The 13,335-nt window shown below is 41.2% G+C and overlaps 1 protein-coding gene across 4 annotated transcripts in view; it reads right to left on the bottom strand.

Moving 5' to 3' along the window:
* Positions 1 to 3,821: 3,821 nt before the first annotated feature.
* Positions 3,822 to 13,335, bottom strand: part of LOC101847050 (DNA repair protein RAD50) — a 59,615-nt gene continuing 50,101 nt past the window's right edge. For all 4 annotated transcript variants that reach the window (XM_005102834.3, XM_013085104.2, XM_005102836.3 and 1 more), the window contains 3 exons: positions 10,739 to 12,567; positions 6,638 to 6,766; positions 3,822 to 4,241 (listed from right to left, as the gene is read on the bottom strand). In XM_005102834.3, coding sequence (XP_005102891.1) covers positions 4,190 to 4,241; positions 6,638 to 6,766; positions 10,739 to 12,567 — 2,010 coding nt within the window. In that variant the 3' untranslated portion in view covers positions 3,822 to 4,189. The remainder of the gene's footprint in view (positions 4,242 to 6,637; positions 6,767 to 10,738; positions 12,568 to 13,335) is intronic.

Here is a 13,335-nt window from a genome sequence, read left to right as displayed (position 1 = left end):
GTTACCTGAACTTTGTTTGCATGTTAACACGGTACAAAGTTTACATGTAAATTATGTACAACGCCCACCATTTTCAAAGAGGCATGGGAGCTAAATTTTCTTTTTAACTCCTAAAGTCTCCAAAAAGCCAAAGAACGCGACTTCCGCGCTCCACGGTCACGGAATGTCTCATTTTGCTTCAACTAACTTGTCGCTCATATGACCTAGGCAGTTGCGAGCGTCGTAAAAACCTTACTAAAACTGAATCTAGCGGCGAGCAAGCTTCCGATCGTCTGTCTATCCTTAATTTTTGTCGACTGGACTCTGTTGTGTGTTGTTTTCGTTCCATATATTATGTAAAAATAATATATTACGTTATTGACGGTGCAAATGAACCCCCTTTTCGAGCTGGTGTGGGGCTTGATTTGCTGGGTAGTAAATTTTTTTTCCAGGTAGTAAATTTTATTTTTTCATGAAATATTGCTGGACACCCTGACTAGACAACACACTAACCGAAAGACACACAAATACACTAGACAACACACGAACCGAAAGACACACAAACACACTGACCAAAATAGGCTACACACAAAATCAAAAACACTTGACCCCAGAATATTGTTTTCAATTTTATTAATACATCATTTTAAAACATTTCAATAACAAGAGTAATAAGTACATTCAAATTGTGTGAATTGGGACAACAATAAAATAAGATTGAGAACACACCAGTCTTTTTACCTTGAATTATAACAACTTGAGTTTGGTAGTAAGCCTACCAATTTGTGTAATAACACATAAACTGAGGGGAGGAAGGGTGGGGGTGTTGGTAGTTTCAGAGGAAGAGGTGCTGCTAGAAGCAGATCAGCTTAGTATAGGTCTTCACTGTGCTCATGCAAACATTAGAGTAGAGCTCAAACAAGGTACTACTGTACTTCATGTGATGTGGCTTTGTGTATTGACAGCTCTTTCAAATTTGATCACACGAAATTGGATTATGTCGCTGCTTGTCAGGCTTTGACCCCAAAATGTATTTCCCAAGAGTACATGTATGGATTATTTGACACTTATTGGAAAGTCAAAGTTTTCTACAACCTATGTAAACACTCAAACAACAAAGCACTGTACAAAAACAGATGTCTTTTGACCTAAAAACCATGACATCACATTACTCATTACCCGAATTGAATTTAATTTGAAATACATAAAGCCCATTCACATATCTTCTAATTGCCCCGCAAAATCTTTCATGATTAGGTTTACTACAAGCTGAGAAATAATTTTTTTACAGTCGCAATAACACCCGTGTGCACTTGAGACCAGGTTTTATGCACAGAGCTACGGGAAATGGTTTAAACTAATTTGAACTTCATTCAAAGAAGATTTCTCCAGTAGTTCCTGCACAGAAAAGAAAGCTACAGCCAAAATCGAAAGTACATGTGACTAGTTTACTTCTGTTTACTTTTTGTCACAGCTGATGGAAAAGGGCAGTGAATTTAAACTTTTGGAACCTCTTTGACATGTTTTAAGAGGAAGATGATAATGACAGTGAAGGTGATGATATTATTCCTGAGGCTCATTCTGTCTTCAGGGGAGAAGTAGGTCATCGGGAACCATTGGTTCAAACTGCCGGGGATCGAGATATTGTTCTAGATCTACAAAATAACAGGGTTCGCGAAACTTCTGCTCCTAATGTAGAGCATTTTGTTGGCATACATGGACTCTTAGATTAGCGGATCTTCCTGAGAATCCCCAGCCCACAGATTTCTTCCAGCTGTTTGTAAATGATATTTTTGAAAAGCGGGTTGATCAAACCAATGATTATGCAGCAAGCTAGTGGGACATTACTTATGAACTACCCGAGCATTTGCAGCTCAAAAGTCTGGGAAGACGTAACCCTGGATGAAATGAGATTTTTAGCTCTTCTCATGGCCACTGGTTTAGTTTAAAAACCTGACATTTCAAAGTAGTGAAGTACAAATGAAATTATTTCTACTTCACTTTTTTGGAGAAAAAAATATGTCTCTGAGGTGTTTTCAAAATATTCTGTGGAATTTACACACATCGCTAACAACAGTGCTGATGACGGATCAGACCCCTTGTTCAAGTTCAGGAATTTTTTTCATTCACCTGAAACACACTTCTACAGGTGTTTATGCACCATCTCAAAACATCAGTTTTGATGAGGCAACATGCTCCTGGAAAGGGAGACTTAGTAGATTTAAAGTGTACAATATAGCCCGGCCAAACCTTCAAAATTTGGAATTAAGATTTATGAGGCATGTTAGTTTATACACAGGCAATGATACTATGGACTTATACCACGAGTTGGTGGATTTACCAGAGGACTGTGGGGTCACAACAAAGAATGTGGTAGGGTTTCTGGCTTACGGTGGCTTATTGAAGAAGGGCCACCACATTTACTTGGATAATTATTATGAGAGCCGAGAACTTTTAGACAAACCGTACCTCCGCGGCACTGGAGCATGTGGGACCCTCAGAACAAATAGGACAGAAGTCCCAGAAGCCATGAATGCTTCTATTAAATCAGGCTTAGACAAGGTGAATCAGTATTTCATCAACAGGATAATCTACTAAATGGCTTTTTTTGGGTTACAACAAAGGGCTGCTAATTGGAATGTTGCTTCCCCTTATCTCTGTTAGCTCAATTGATCAAAGCACCCCCCCCACCCCCTTAAAAAAGAGTCAACACCCCCCTCCCCAAATCTTTGAAAGCATTTTTCAAATACATAAATAAATGAAGTAGTATACGACAAGCTAAGAAGACCCAGGGTGACAAGGAACCCTTCACTGCCATTTTCACCATACAAGACTACCATCACAAACCAAAGTTAGCCTGGGTCATTTCCTCCTTGAACCTAACAAATGTCAGCTCATGTCAATCTCAAGAAACGTCAGCTCATTTCAATAAATCTCAAGGAACATCAGCTTATGTAAGTCAATTTAAAAAATCCTCCTAGTCATACATCAGCTCATGTAAAACAAATTTCAGCTCGTGTCAATCTCAACAAACATCAGTTCATGTCAATAAACCTCACTATTAAAAACTCCCCTAAGCTGCGTGCAAGATTCAGACTAGCATCATTGTGTTTCAAAACAAAAGTAATCATAACTTGCAAACATTTCCACAAGTATACTGTTAATAACAAAGGCCAAAGTCGACATTTTGGCACCACAGGCCAACCACTTCTGATACAAGTTTTTAGGACTTCCACACCAAAACCTCAAGTAAAACTTTCTTAGTCACATCAAATACCTGCACATCTTTGATTCTGGGATGGAAAGGTGAAAATTTCAATGCAAAAATATAATCCGAGAGAAGGAATCAATTCAGTTTGCACGGATCAAACATGTAGGCTACTACTACGAAGTACAAATATAACAATTTTTCATTTTCATCTTTTTGTACTGTCACATTCTGCTTTCCACTGACAGTAATCTCCACGCTCGTCTCTACTTTTCAGTCCATCTCCTCTCAACCTAAAACTAGAAGGAAAGAATGGGTGGTGTCCTCCCAATCTCTTCAGTCCACGAATGAATGAATGATGTCTTTCCACTCTCCTCAATCCACGAACGAATGTGTCATGACACAGTGAAATCAGGCACTCATCAGTTTTACGGCACGTGGAGTTAATGGTACCATCTTAAAGCTTGTTCTTTTGTCTTGCTTTCAATGAAAAAAGACCCCCACTCATTTACCTTGAAAAGAAATCAATATATTTGCAATTGAAAGAGGTGGAGGTAGCCTGGTTTCAGATGTAAAATTAGCCAAAAAATGGCTGTCAAAGTTTGGTAATTTCCATGGCTTGAGAGTCCTTGGAAACAGCAAATTTACATTTTCTTGTGCCTTTAATCAACATTTTTCAGTAAAATCCACACATAAATGTGTTTTCTATGGACATAGTGTTAATCTATTAACCAATTTTTTTTTTAAATTGCAGAATGACAGGAAAAAATGACGATTTCTTCGATTTCATTATTTTGACGAGTGCCTGATTTCACCCCAATGCCTCACAAACGAAAGAATGAATAGTTTCCTTTCCCCCTCACAGGGCCATGAAAGAACGAATGTTGTTCTTCCATTCTCTCCAATCCAAAAAGGAATGAATGGTATTCTTTCACCACTCTCTTCCCTCCATGAACGAATAAATAGATGGTGTCTTTCCACTCTCTTCAATCCATCTCCTGCCTACCTTGAATGAAGTTCTTGGACTTGTTTCACAGACAATCTGGACAGGCCCCTGTGGGAGAAAAAGAAACCCAGTGACATTTGTGTTTTTGACTTGATATGTTGAGGAATTGAGGGAAGAGAAGCCCATCGAAACCACAACGATCAGGTAATACAGGGAAAAAATAGATATAAACAACAGAAGGGAAAGAAATGGAATAGGACTTACCAGTAGCACCTTCCAACTTACATTAGTCAGCAGTCACCAGTACATGATTTAAAAAAACAAACCATTAAGCATTAAAGAGGGACTGTTCCCATTTGAGAAAATGCCGAGATTTCCCCTCTGTAGATTCTATAGTCATCATACCATGAGCAAATACGTATTAGAACAGACATCTAACTTCCCAAACAAATTCTGGCTTGTCAACTTTTTCAAATGCCGATCAGGGACACCCAACGTTATATCAGATTCTGTGACAACAACCTGGCCCCGCGGAAAATTGCATTTTTAAAATAGAAAAATTGCAAAAAATTGCAAGGTAAACTGCTTAAACATTGCAACCTTCCCACCCCAGGCGCATAAAAATGGGCTTAAAATTTTCAGTTTAAAAAACATGACAATCTGAGCAGCATAAAAGCAGAACAGCATTTTAACAAATCATGATGCACAATAAAATTTTTATTAACAACGTTTACTAGTAACAACAGACAAGTACGTTAATAAGTTATCGACCAAACATAATATAATACCGCATGAAACAAAAAAGGGAACCCTCAGTTTTCGTAATCCCTTTTAAACGAATGCATAAAATTTGACCAACTTTAGTACATACTGGGTAGCCTACTTGGTTCATGGAAAGATCTAGAAGTGTTAGAATTTTCATGATGTTTAGTCAAAAAATTATTTCTATAGCGCCCACTCGCGTGTAAGCACAGCTCTTGCGTTTTGCAACACAATATTGCTCCACTGACAATACTTCAGTCTCTTGTCTGCTGACACAAATGTACTGTTTGGAAATAGCCCAAGATGATCGGTCACTGTCATTTTCGTGTCTGTCTTTGACTTTGATGGGGTTACAAATTTGTCCATGGCTGGATCTAGATCTATGCCTCAGTGTCAGAACTACTTTTGTGGCACTTGCCGTGTCTTTGTAGAGTCATGTTGTATTCCGGCCTGAATTTCCGGTTATAGCTTTAAGAGTACGGCCAAAGATCATACATAACAAGATAGTTCACTCCTCACTTTGAGCCAATTAAAAAAGTGTCCTCAAAATCCGGTGGCGCCCTCTTTGAAAAAGTGCAGACTTTGTGAACAGAGTTACCCTACATGTGTGAAAAGCAATAAAAGCGAAACTAACAAACTTTGCTATTCCTATTCTTCTTCTAGACAAACGAAAGAGAGCTTCAAAACAAAGACTGCAGCGCCATCTGAACCAATGCATGGACTTCTGTGAACACTTTTGGCCGAGTGAACTATCTTGTTATGAACGATCTTTGGTACAGCCCAGTAGGCTAGAGCTGGGCCGATACCACGATTCACGTATCGACTCCGTACTCGCACCATTTCCTATTAAAAATTCTGTTAAAATTAAACAGTTGATGTATGTCCGGCTAAATTTGCAAGAAATTGCGAAAATTGCAAAAATTTGCAGGTTTATTGTGGAACTTGAAAAATGCGGCAGCAAGACCGCGATTTCCAGGGGGGGCCAGAACAAATTTTTTTTTACATCAAGTCAGATCGCTTTGGTGTAGTGGGTGAGAGTCAAGTGTGATGCCCAGCCATGGAACTATTCTTTTGTAGGAACAATAAAGGGAACTACAAAAACAAATGTGTCACAACACGGTGGAATCAGCACTTGTCAGTTTTTCGACATGCAACATCATCTTAAAACTTGTTCAATTGTCAACTTTCAAGGGAAAAAAATGCAAATCCATCTTGAACAGAAGTCAGGATATTTGTGATTGAAGGAGGCTGTGGTTGCCCGGATTCAGAGGTAAAATTAGCGTGAAAATGGTGGTCAAAGTTTGATGATTTCCACAGCTTGAGAGTCCTTGGAAATTGAAAATTTACATTCTTTGTGCCTTTAATCAATGTTTTTTCCCCAGTAAAATCCACTCAAAACTTTATTTTTAAATGGACACAAAAAGGTGTTGGACCAAAAAACAAAAATTCGACAGAAACTACCAAACTGGCAAGAAAATGAGTGTATCTTCAAATGAGATATTTTGACAGGCGCCTGATTTCACCGCGATGCCTCACAAATGTTGCTCTACTCTTCACTCTCATTACTCAAGCAAGACTTTTGCTAACTTCAACACTTAATCTAGAATTTTGCTGACTTGAACACTCACTTCAGATTTTTGCAGACCCAAATACTTAATCAAGATTTTCACTGACTTAAACACTTACTCTAGACTTGCTGATTTGAACACTCCCTCAAGATTTTTGCTGACTGGAACACTTACTCTACATTCTTGCTGACTTGCACAAAATGATCCACATATTCCGTCCGTCCAAGCAACTCCACAAAGTCTTCGTCATGAGTAATTACCACCAGCTGGAAATGTCTCTGGGAACTTCGCTCTTGGATGATTCTGAGACAGACAACAAGGACAACAGGTCACAACACAGAAATGAGCTCATGCGATGAAACTCAAGCAAAAGAATTAATAGTAATAGTCACAGAGTGACTTATCATGACACGTCACAGTGAAGACAGAGCAAGGTAGGCACTTGTTACAGTGACGGCAGAACAAGGTAGCCACACATCACAAAAAGGGTAGAACAAAGTAATCATACGTCAGTGATGGTAGAACAAGGTAGTCATAAAGTTATTGCAGAAAAAGTTCAGACCTGCAACTCTATGAAATCTAAAAATCAGGATTTTTGAGTAAAAAAATCAGGATCTGGTGAAAAAAATCGGGATCAACGGCAAATCAGTCATAAGGGACACTGGGGAAAGGGGGGGGGGGGGGGGGGTGTGTCTCCTGGTTCCCTTTTATGAGGCAAGTATACAAAACAAAACTTTTGCAGGAATAAGTTCACGTTTGGGCCTCTAAATAGAGGGAAAACTGAAAGACAGCTATATGTACTCGAGTCGAAGTTGGATAGACTGGGGGAGCACAGGTTGCAACAATGCTGAAACTCTCGTAGTCTTGAAAATAGCTGGCACATAACTCTAATCATCCATGCAAAAAGCATGCGTTTTCATACAGTAACAACGTTTGACTTCCATCGCATATACAATCAAGGCACCCCCCCAAAAAAAAAAATTTTAAAAAATCGCGCGAAGGTTGTTCATTTTTTTTTCTTATTCCTTTCCCCTCAGTTAGTATCTGTATCACGGCACGCGCAATAAACCCAATTGAAAAAAGAATCGGATGCAACAGACGCAACGACAAAAAATCAGGATACTGGCGATCGAAATCGGGATCCTTGAGATTTGGGGCAAAAAATCGGGATATCCCGATTAAATCGGGATGAGTGTCAGGTCTGAAAAAGGCAGACCAGCCAATCTATGAAATCTAAAAATCAGGATTTCAGAGTTAAAAAATCAGGGTCTGGTGAAAAAAATCGGGATCAAAGGCAAACCAGTCATAAGGGGAACTGGGGAAGGGAGAGGGGGGTGTTCCCGGTCCCTTTTATGAGGCAAGCATGCAAGACAAAACTTTTACAGGAATAAGTTCACATTTGGTTCTCAAAGTAGAGGTAAAAACTGAAAGAGAGCATGTACTCGAGTCGGAGTTGGATAGACTGGGGGAGCCGCGGGAGCGCAGGTTGCAGTGATGCTGAAACTCTCGTAGTCTTGAAAACAGCTTTCACATAACTCTACTCTTCCATGCAAAAGGCGCCCATTTTCATACAGTAACAACGTATGACTTCGATCGAATACTCAAGGCATTCCCCCACCCAAAAAAAAATATTATTAAAAAAATAAAAAAATCGCGCCCAAGCCGTACATTGATTATTTTTTTCTTATTCCTTTATCCTCAATTAGTACACGTATCACGGCAAACACTTAAAGCCTAGGTGTAAAAAAAAAGTACCTCCACCCCCTCCCCCCTGTCATCCCATACTTGTTAAATCCCGAAAAACACCTCGCCCAATGCGACCGGTGTGAATGAACTTTGTTGATCCCGACAACCGACAGTCCCCGATACGCACTACTCACACGAGGTCATGTCACGAACAAGGGTTTGAAAGTTCCACTGACATGTCTCGATAATGGGCCCGACTAACCGCAACTCCGATGAAGCCTGCTTTTCTGTCCCCGTTGGGCCGCGTTTTTCGCGTAATTCCGCAACGGATGACTAAAGGGAAGTAATCACCGTAATAAGTCTCATTTAAAAGATATGTTGGTTATTTCCCTTGTTAGAAGATCTTGGCTAGCCTATTGTTATGGTGGGCGAGGGATTTTGTTTCTTCAGCATGTCCAATTTTCCAATCCATCAAAAGTTGTTCTCGAGTCTCCTGATGTTTCATGTTTGACAGGTGTCCCTGGTTTTAGTGATGTGCCAGCATCAGAGGTCCAGATGTCTTCTTTTTTTTTTTTTGTACATTTTTCTTTCCTCTTTGGATCTACAGCTGAAAGTTACAGAGATTAAATTTTTTTGGTTTTTTTGACTGATGCGTATTGTTTTCTTTCCAAATACACAAGAGATAACTGATACTAATATGCTCTGATTTCAATTTTTCTGTACATAAAACATGAAAATTCTTCTTTTCAAAAAGGGCAAAACATGTCGCAAACGGCATTACGGTAACTTGCATAATTTTGCATTTTTCTTGCATAATTTGGCCATCTAGATTTGCATAATTCTACGGGGACAGCTTTTTAAAGCAACAGCAAAATAAGGAACAGATTATTCTTAGGCCTATGTCATAATTGTTACAGTAATCAGGCCACCATCGGAGAATTCGGGGTAACAAAAGCAAAAGTAGATCTTGAGCGTATCCAAGCTGGAATTCAAAGTCGATACTACTTCGATTCACAGAATTCTATAAATATGTTCGTGAGTCAACTACAGTCAAACCTGTGTAAGACGGCCACCCATTGTCAAGAAAAAAAGTGGCTGTATAAGACAGGTGGCCGTCTTAGGCAGGAACACGAAGAAAACAAACTATTCCCATCTGAGGTCCCAATCGAAAGTAGCCGTATTGCTGTTGTTTGTGTCGTTGTTGGTTTGTACTTTGTTTATTATTTTTATTTTGTTGCTGATTTTGCACACGGATGACAATAAAACGAAATGGAAGACCGAGTGCCAAATTAAAACAAACACATGGGTCGCCACCACTCGGAGCACGAGCGACGTTTCTGTCACAAGTTCACGTTGACGTCCATTGTTACTTCGCTACAGACTGGGTAAACAGTGACCACTCACCTCACTTACGATTAGAGTATGAGTTCTGGGCGGGGCATATGGGTTATGAGGGATCACGCGCTTACCTCACCATAAGTTGAATATTGGTACCTATTGGTCAACAGTGGGAGGGGCCTACGCAACTTGATCGGTTGGAGGGACTACCTAACAATGACAGGTGCTTGGATTATTATGACGGCTCGCCCACAACGCCAGAGGCCAATGCACAATTTATGACAAAACTTAACGGAGTCACTAAGGTGGCCGTCTAAGACAGGTGTTATTGCTTGGTAAGATAGGGGTTGTGTGTTGAAATATGGTGACCGCGGCAGCGTTGGACAGGTACCCGTTTTACACAGTTAAATTATATAGAAAAAACGCAAGGAGGGGGAACGGAAAGTGGCCGTTTGTACAGGTGGCCGTCTTATAGAGGTGGTCGTCAGGGCAGGTTCGACTGCACTAGATCCGGCATTGATGTTTTAGAAAAAAGCATTCCAAGTGTAGAACAAGGTTGTCACACATCACTGTTGGGAAAAAAAAACAAAACAAGACAGACAGACAATATAGGGGAATTCTAGAAGTAGGACCAACCAGTGGCACCCTCCAAACACCCGCAAATAATAAATAATTTTTGGTGTTTTAAAGCCCTCACTAACATAATTTCGATAATTTTGTCAGCATTTTACAACACTTGCAATACATTAAAGTAATACAAGAGCCGTAGATCAGAGGTTTTACTGTTACAAGAGAGTTACAAACACAAAAAAGGAGGATTCGTTAATTGATTGAGTCGCTGTTTTACGGCACTATTGACTCAGTTTTGGTCATTTAAGTACCAATAGGTTTCACCGCAACAAATCTAGGATCAGTCGTGTCTTAGCAAGAGTTTTTCGGAGCTCGCAACAACAAAAAAAGGAGAAGAGATAACGAGGACAGACGTTTGATAGGAAATAAGGAACAAACCACACCAGAGCACCCACTAACCATCTACTTTGATCATTTAAGAGGCGGACTTCCCATCCTGCCTGTCAGGGCAAGCCGGGGATGACAGGGATACTGCATCCCAGCAGAAAGATCTGGAATCCGACTTAATTCTCCTGCGTGCAAAAGCGAAGGGCCTGACCACTACACCACAGGAGCCCGCAGTAACGGAAAAAAGATGGAAAAACTTAAAGAAAAAAGAAGACAAAGAAGTTTGGGACTGACCGGACAAGAGCAAACGCCAAACTCTCAATGTTGGAGCGGTCAAGGTTTGTGGTGGGTTCGTCCAGGGCCAGGATTCCACAGTTGACGCAGAAAGTCTCAGCCAGGGCCAGTCTGATGATGAGAGAGGCCAGAACCTTCTGACCAGCGCTGCATCGACCTCTCATGTCGATGGGGATCCCGTTCTTGATCATCACCACACGATAATTGTAGTTGCGACGCGTCTTGATTGTCGCAGAACCTGAAGTAGCTGCGTCGTCATCTTCTGAACGGACCTCGATAGTCTCGATATCGTTGCCCATGTAGGTATTCTTCCACAGCTCTCTCACGATCACATTGATCTCCTCCATCTTTGTGTGATGGTATCTCATAATAGCTAAATCCATAGCCTTGTAGTATTTCTGTAGATCCCCGTTAGCAATTTCCAAAGTTCTGTTCTGTATGACCATGTCTCTGTATTTCTTATCTGCGTCTTTGCAGATGTCAGAGTTAAGCTCTTTCTTTGTTGCTTTGATCTGGTCCTTAAAGCCTTGCTGTCTCCCTGTGGCTCGATGAAGATCTTCTCGCATTTTATCTTCCTCATCCATAAGATTCGTCCGCTCTCGTTGCAGATTCTTAATGTCCAAATCTCCCAGCTTTTGCCGAACTTCTCCCATTTTCTCTTCCACCCCCCGCAAGTCTTCCTGCTTTTTATGCAGAGTCATAGTGTCTTCCAGTGACCTTTTCTTGATGTCTTGTCTGGTCACCTCCTCCCTCAGTTGGTTGACTCTCGCCTCCAGGTCCTTCCTCTCCTCCTCCTTCCTTTCCTGACTACTCCTCAACTTATTTTGTTTTTCCTTACATTCTGTAAGATGTTGAGCCTTATTAGACTGCTGGTAGGTTTTTACCTGTCCATTCAGCTCCCTTATGGCCAACCCTTTATTCTTCACAACATCTACATCCGCCCTCGCTTCTTCCATCATTTTTTCTTTCTGCTGGGTCAACTTATCTTTTTCTGCAGCAATTTTGCCAATCTGAGTTTCTATGGGCTTGAGCTGAGCTTTGGCTTCTTCAATGTCTCTCAGGTAGGTGGCGTTGTCGCTGGTCAGGGTGACTTTCCTTTCCTCCAACTTAGTCTTCTGCTGCAACTCCCCCTCAATGGTCAGTTTCTCCCCTGTGAGGTCGTGAACTCTTGTCCTGAGCCTAAGCAGTCTGTCCTGGTGTCCACTCAGCTTGTCTCGCTTGTGGTCAAGCCCACGGTTCACCCCATCCAGCTCTAGCTGCTTTTCCTCCTGGAGGGCGATGACATCATGCACTGACCGCGTGGCGCCTCCTGCTGGCAAGAGAGCTCTTTGTGTCTCCACCTTACGCTGCAACTCCCGCACTTCCCCCCTGTAGCGATCCATGGACACAACATCGGAGTGAAGCCCCTTTGCAATGTCAAGGTCCACCTGCAGCGACATGAGAGCGTCTTCCTTAGCTTGTTTCTCCTCCTTCAACCCCCGCACTTCCCCTTCCACTTTCTTCAGCGTCACCTTGAGGCCAGGGATGTCTCTGTCCTTGAGGGCAGTTGCTGTCTCTCTGACAGCCTTGAGCTGTGTCAGCTGATCGTATCTTTGCTGGAGTCGCCCCAAGCTCTCCTCCACCCTCCTCATGTTTGCAGGGACCCTTCTCATGTCATTTTGCAGCTTGAGGATAAGTTCCCTCGCCTCCTGCTCCCGCTGAAATCCTCGACGGCACAGAGGGCAGTCTGGTTTGGTCTTTTCCAGCGCTCGGATGTACTTTTTGTACATGTGCTCCACTCCCAGCATCGAACCCTTGTCCTCCTGCTCCTGGTTCAGCTTTTCTTGTACCTGGAAAAACAAAACAAAACAAAAAGTTTTTGATCACTGATAACTTAAAACAGTGCAGAGACGCCAACCACAGAAAACCAAAATGAGTATTGGGAAATATGAAAATGTGTATTTTCAGGGGAAAATGTGTATTCTCCACGACCGACCGACCAACCAGTAAAATGTTCAGGGTGTCCAGCAATATTTCCTGAAAAAATTTACTAGCTCAACAGCTCGAAAAAGGGAGCACACATGAGTACAATAAAGATGTATCCAGTCAACAACATGTTAGTGTTCAATATCGTACTGGGGTCTTGTTTGACATAAGTATTTCAGTCTGTTATAATATTTTCCTCTCATTATTATTATTAAAAAATTAATCCTGTTTTGAGCGTTCCGAAGGGCCTAGAACAAGAACTTCGACTATCAAGAACCAGGCAGGGTGTCATGATTCATATTATGAACTGACAGACTCAAATTATTGCTCAAACTCAGAGAAGAGCAGTGAATAACTTGAATGGCTAAAGTAAACCCGTGCACTGTGAGAGTTGTAACAACTGTGGGAGGGCAAGATGTAGTGACACTGAAAATCTGTCCGTCTTGAACAGAAAGCTACAACATATACTGTAGGTATAATTTACTATCACCCATCTAATGACACGCGAATATTTTATTTCAATTACACAGACTTGCGAAGTATGAAAGGTCCCGATTCCGCACACGGCTTGCACTAACACGCGCTTTGCAGAGAGCTCTAATCAAAATTTTGAAATTTGCCTCCAAGTTTTT

Source organism: Aplysia californica, unplaced genomic scaffold (assembly GCF_000002075.1).
Source record: "Aplysia californica isolate F4 #8 unplaced genomic scaffold, AplCal3.0 scaffold00344, whole genome shotgun sequence".
Taxonomy (NCBI): Eukaryota; Metazoa; Mollusca; class Gastropoda; order Aplysiida; family Aplysiidae; genus Aplysia; species Aplysia californica.
The sequence above is the reverse complement of the archived record's forward strand: the minus strand, read 5'-3'. Positions and strand labels throughout refer to the sequence as shown.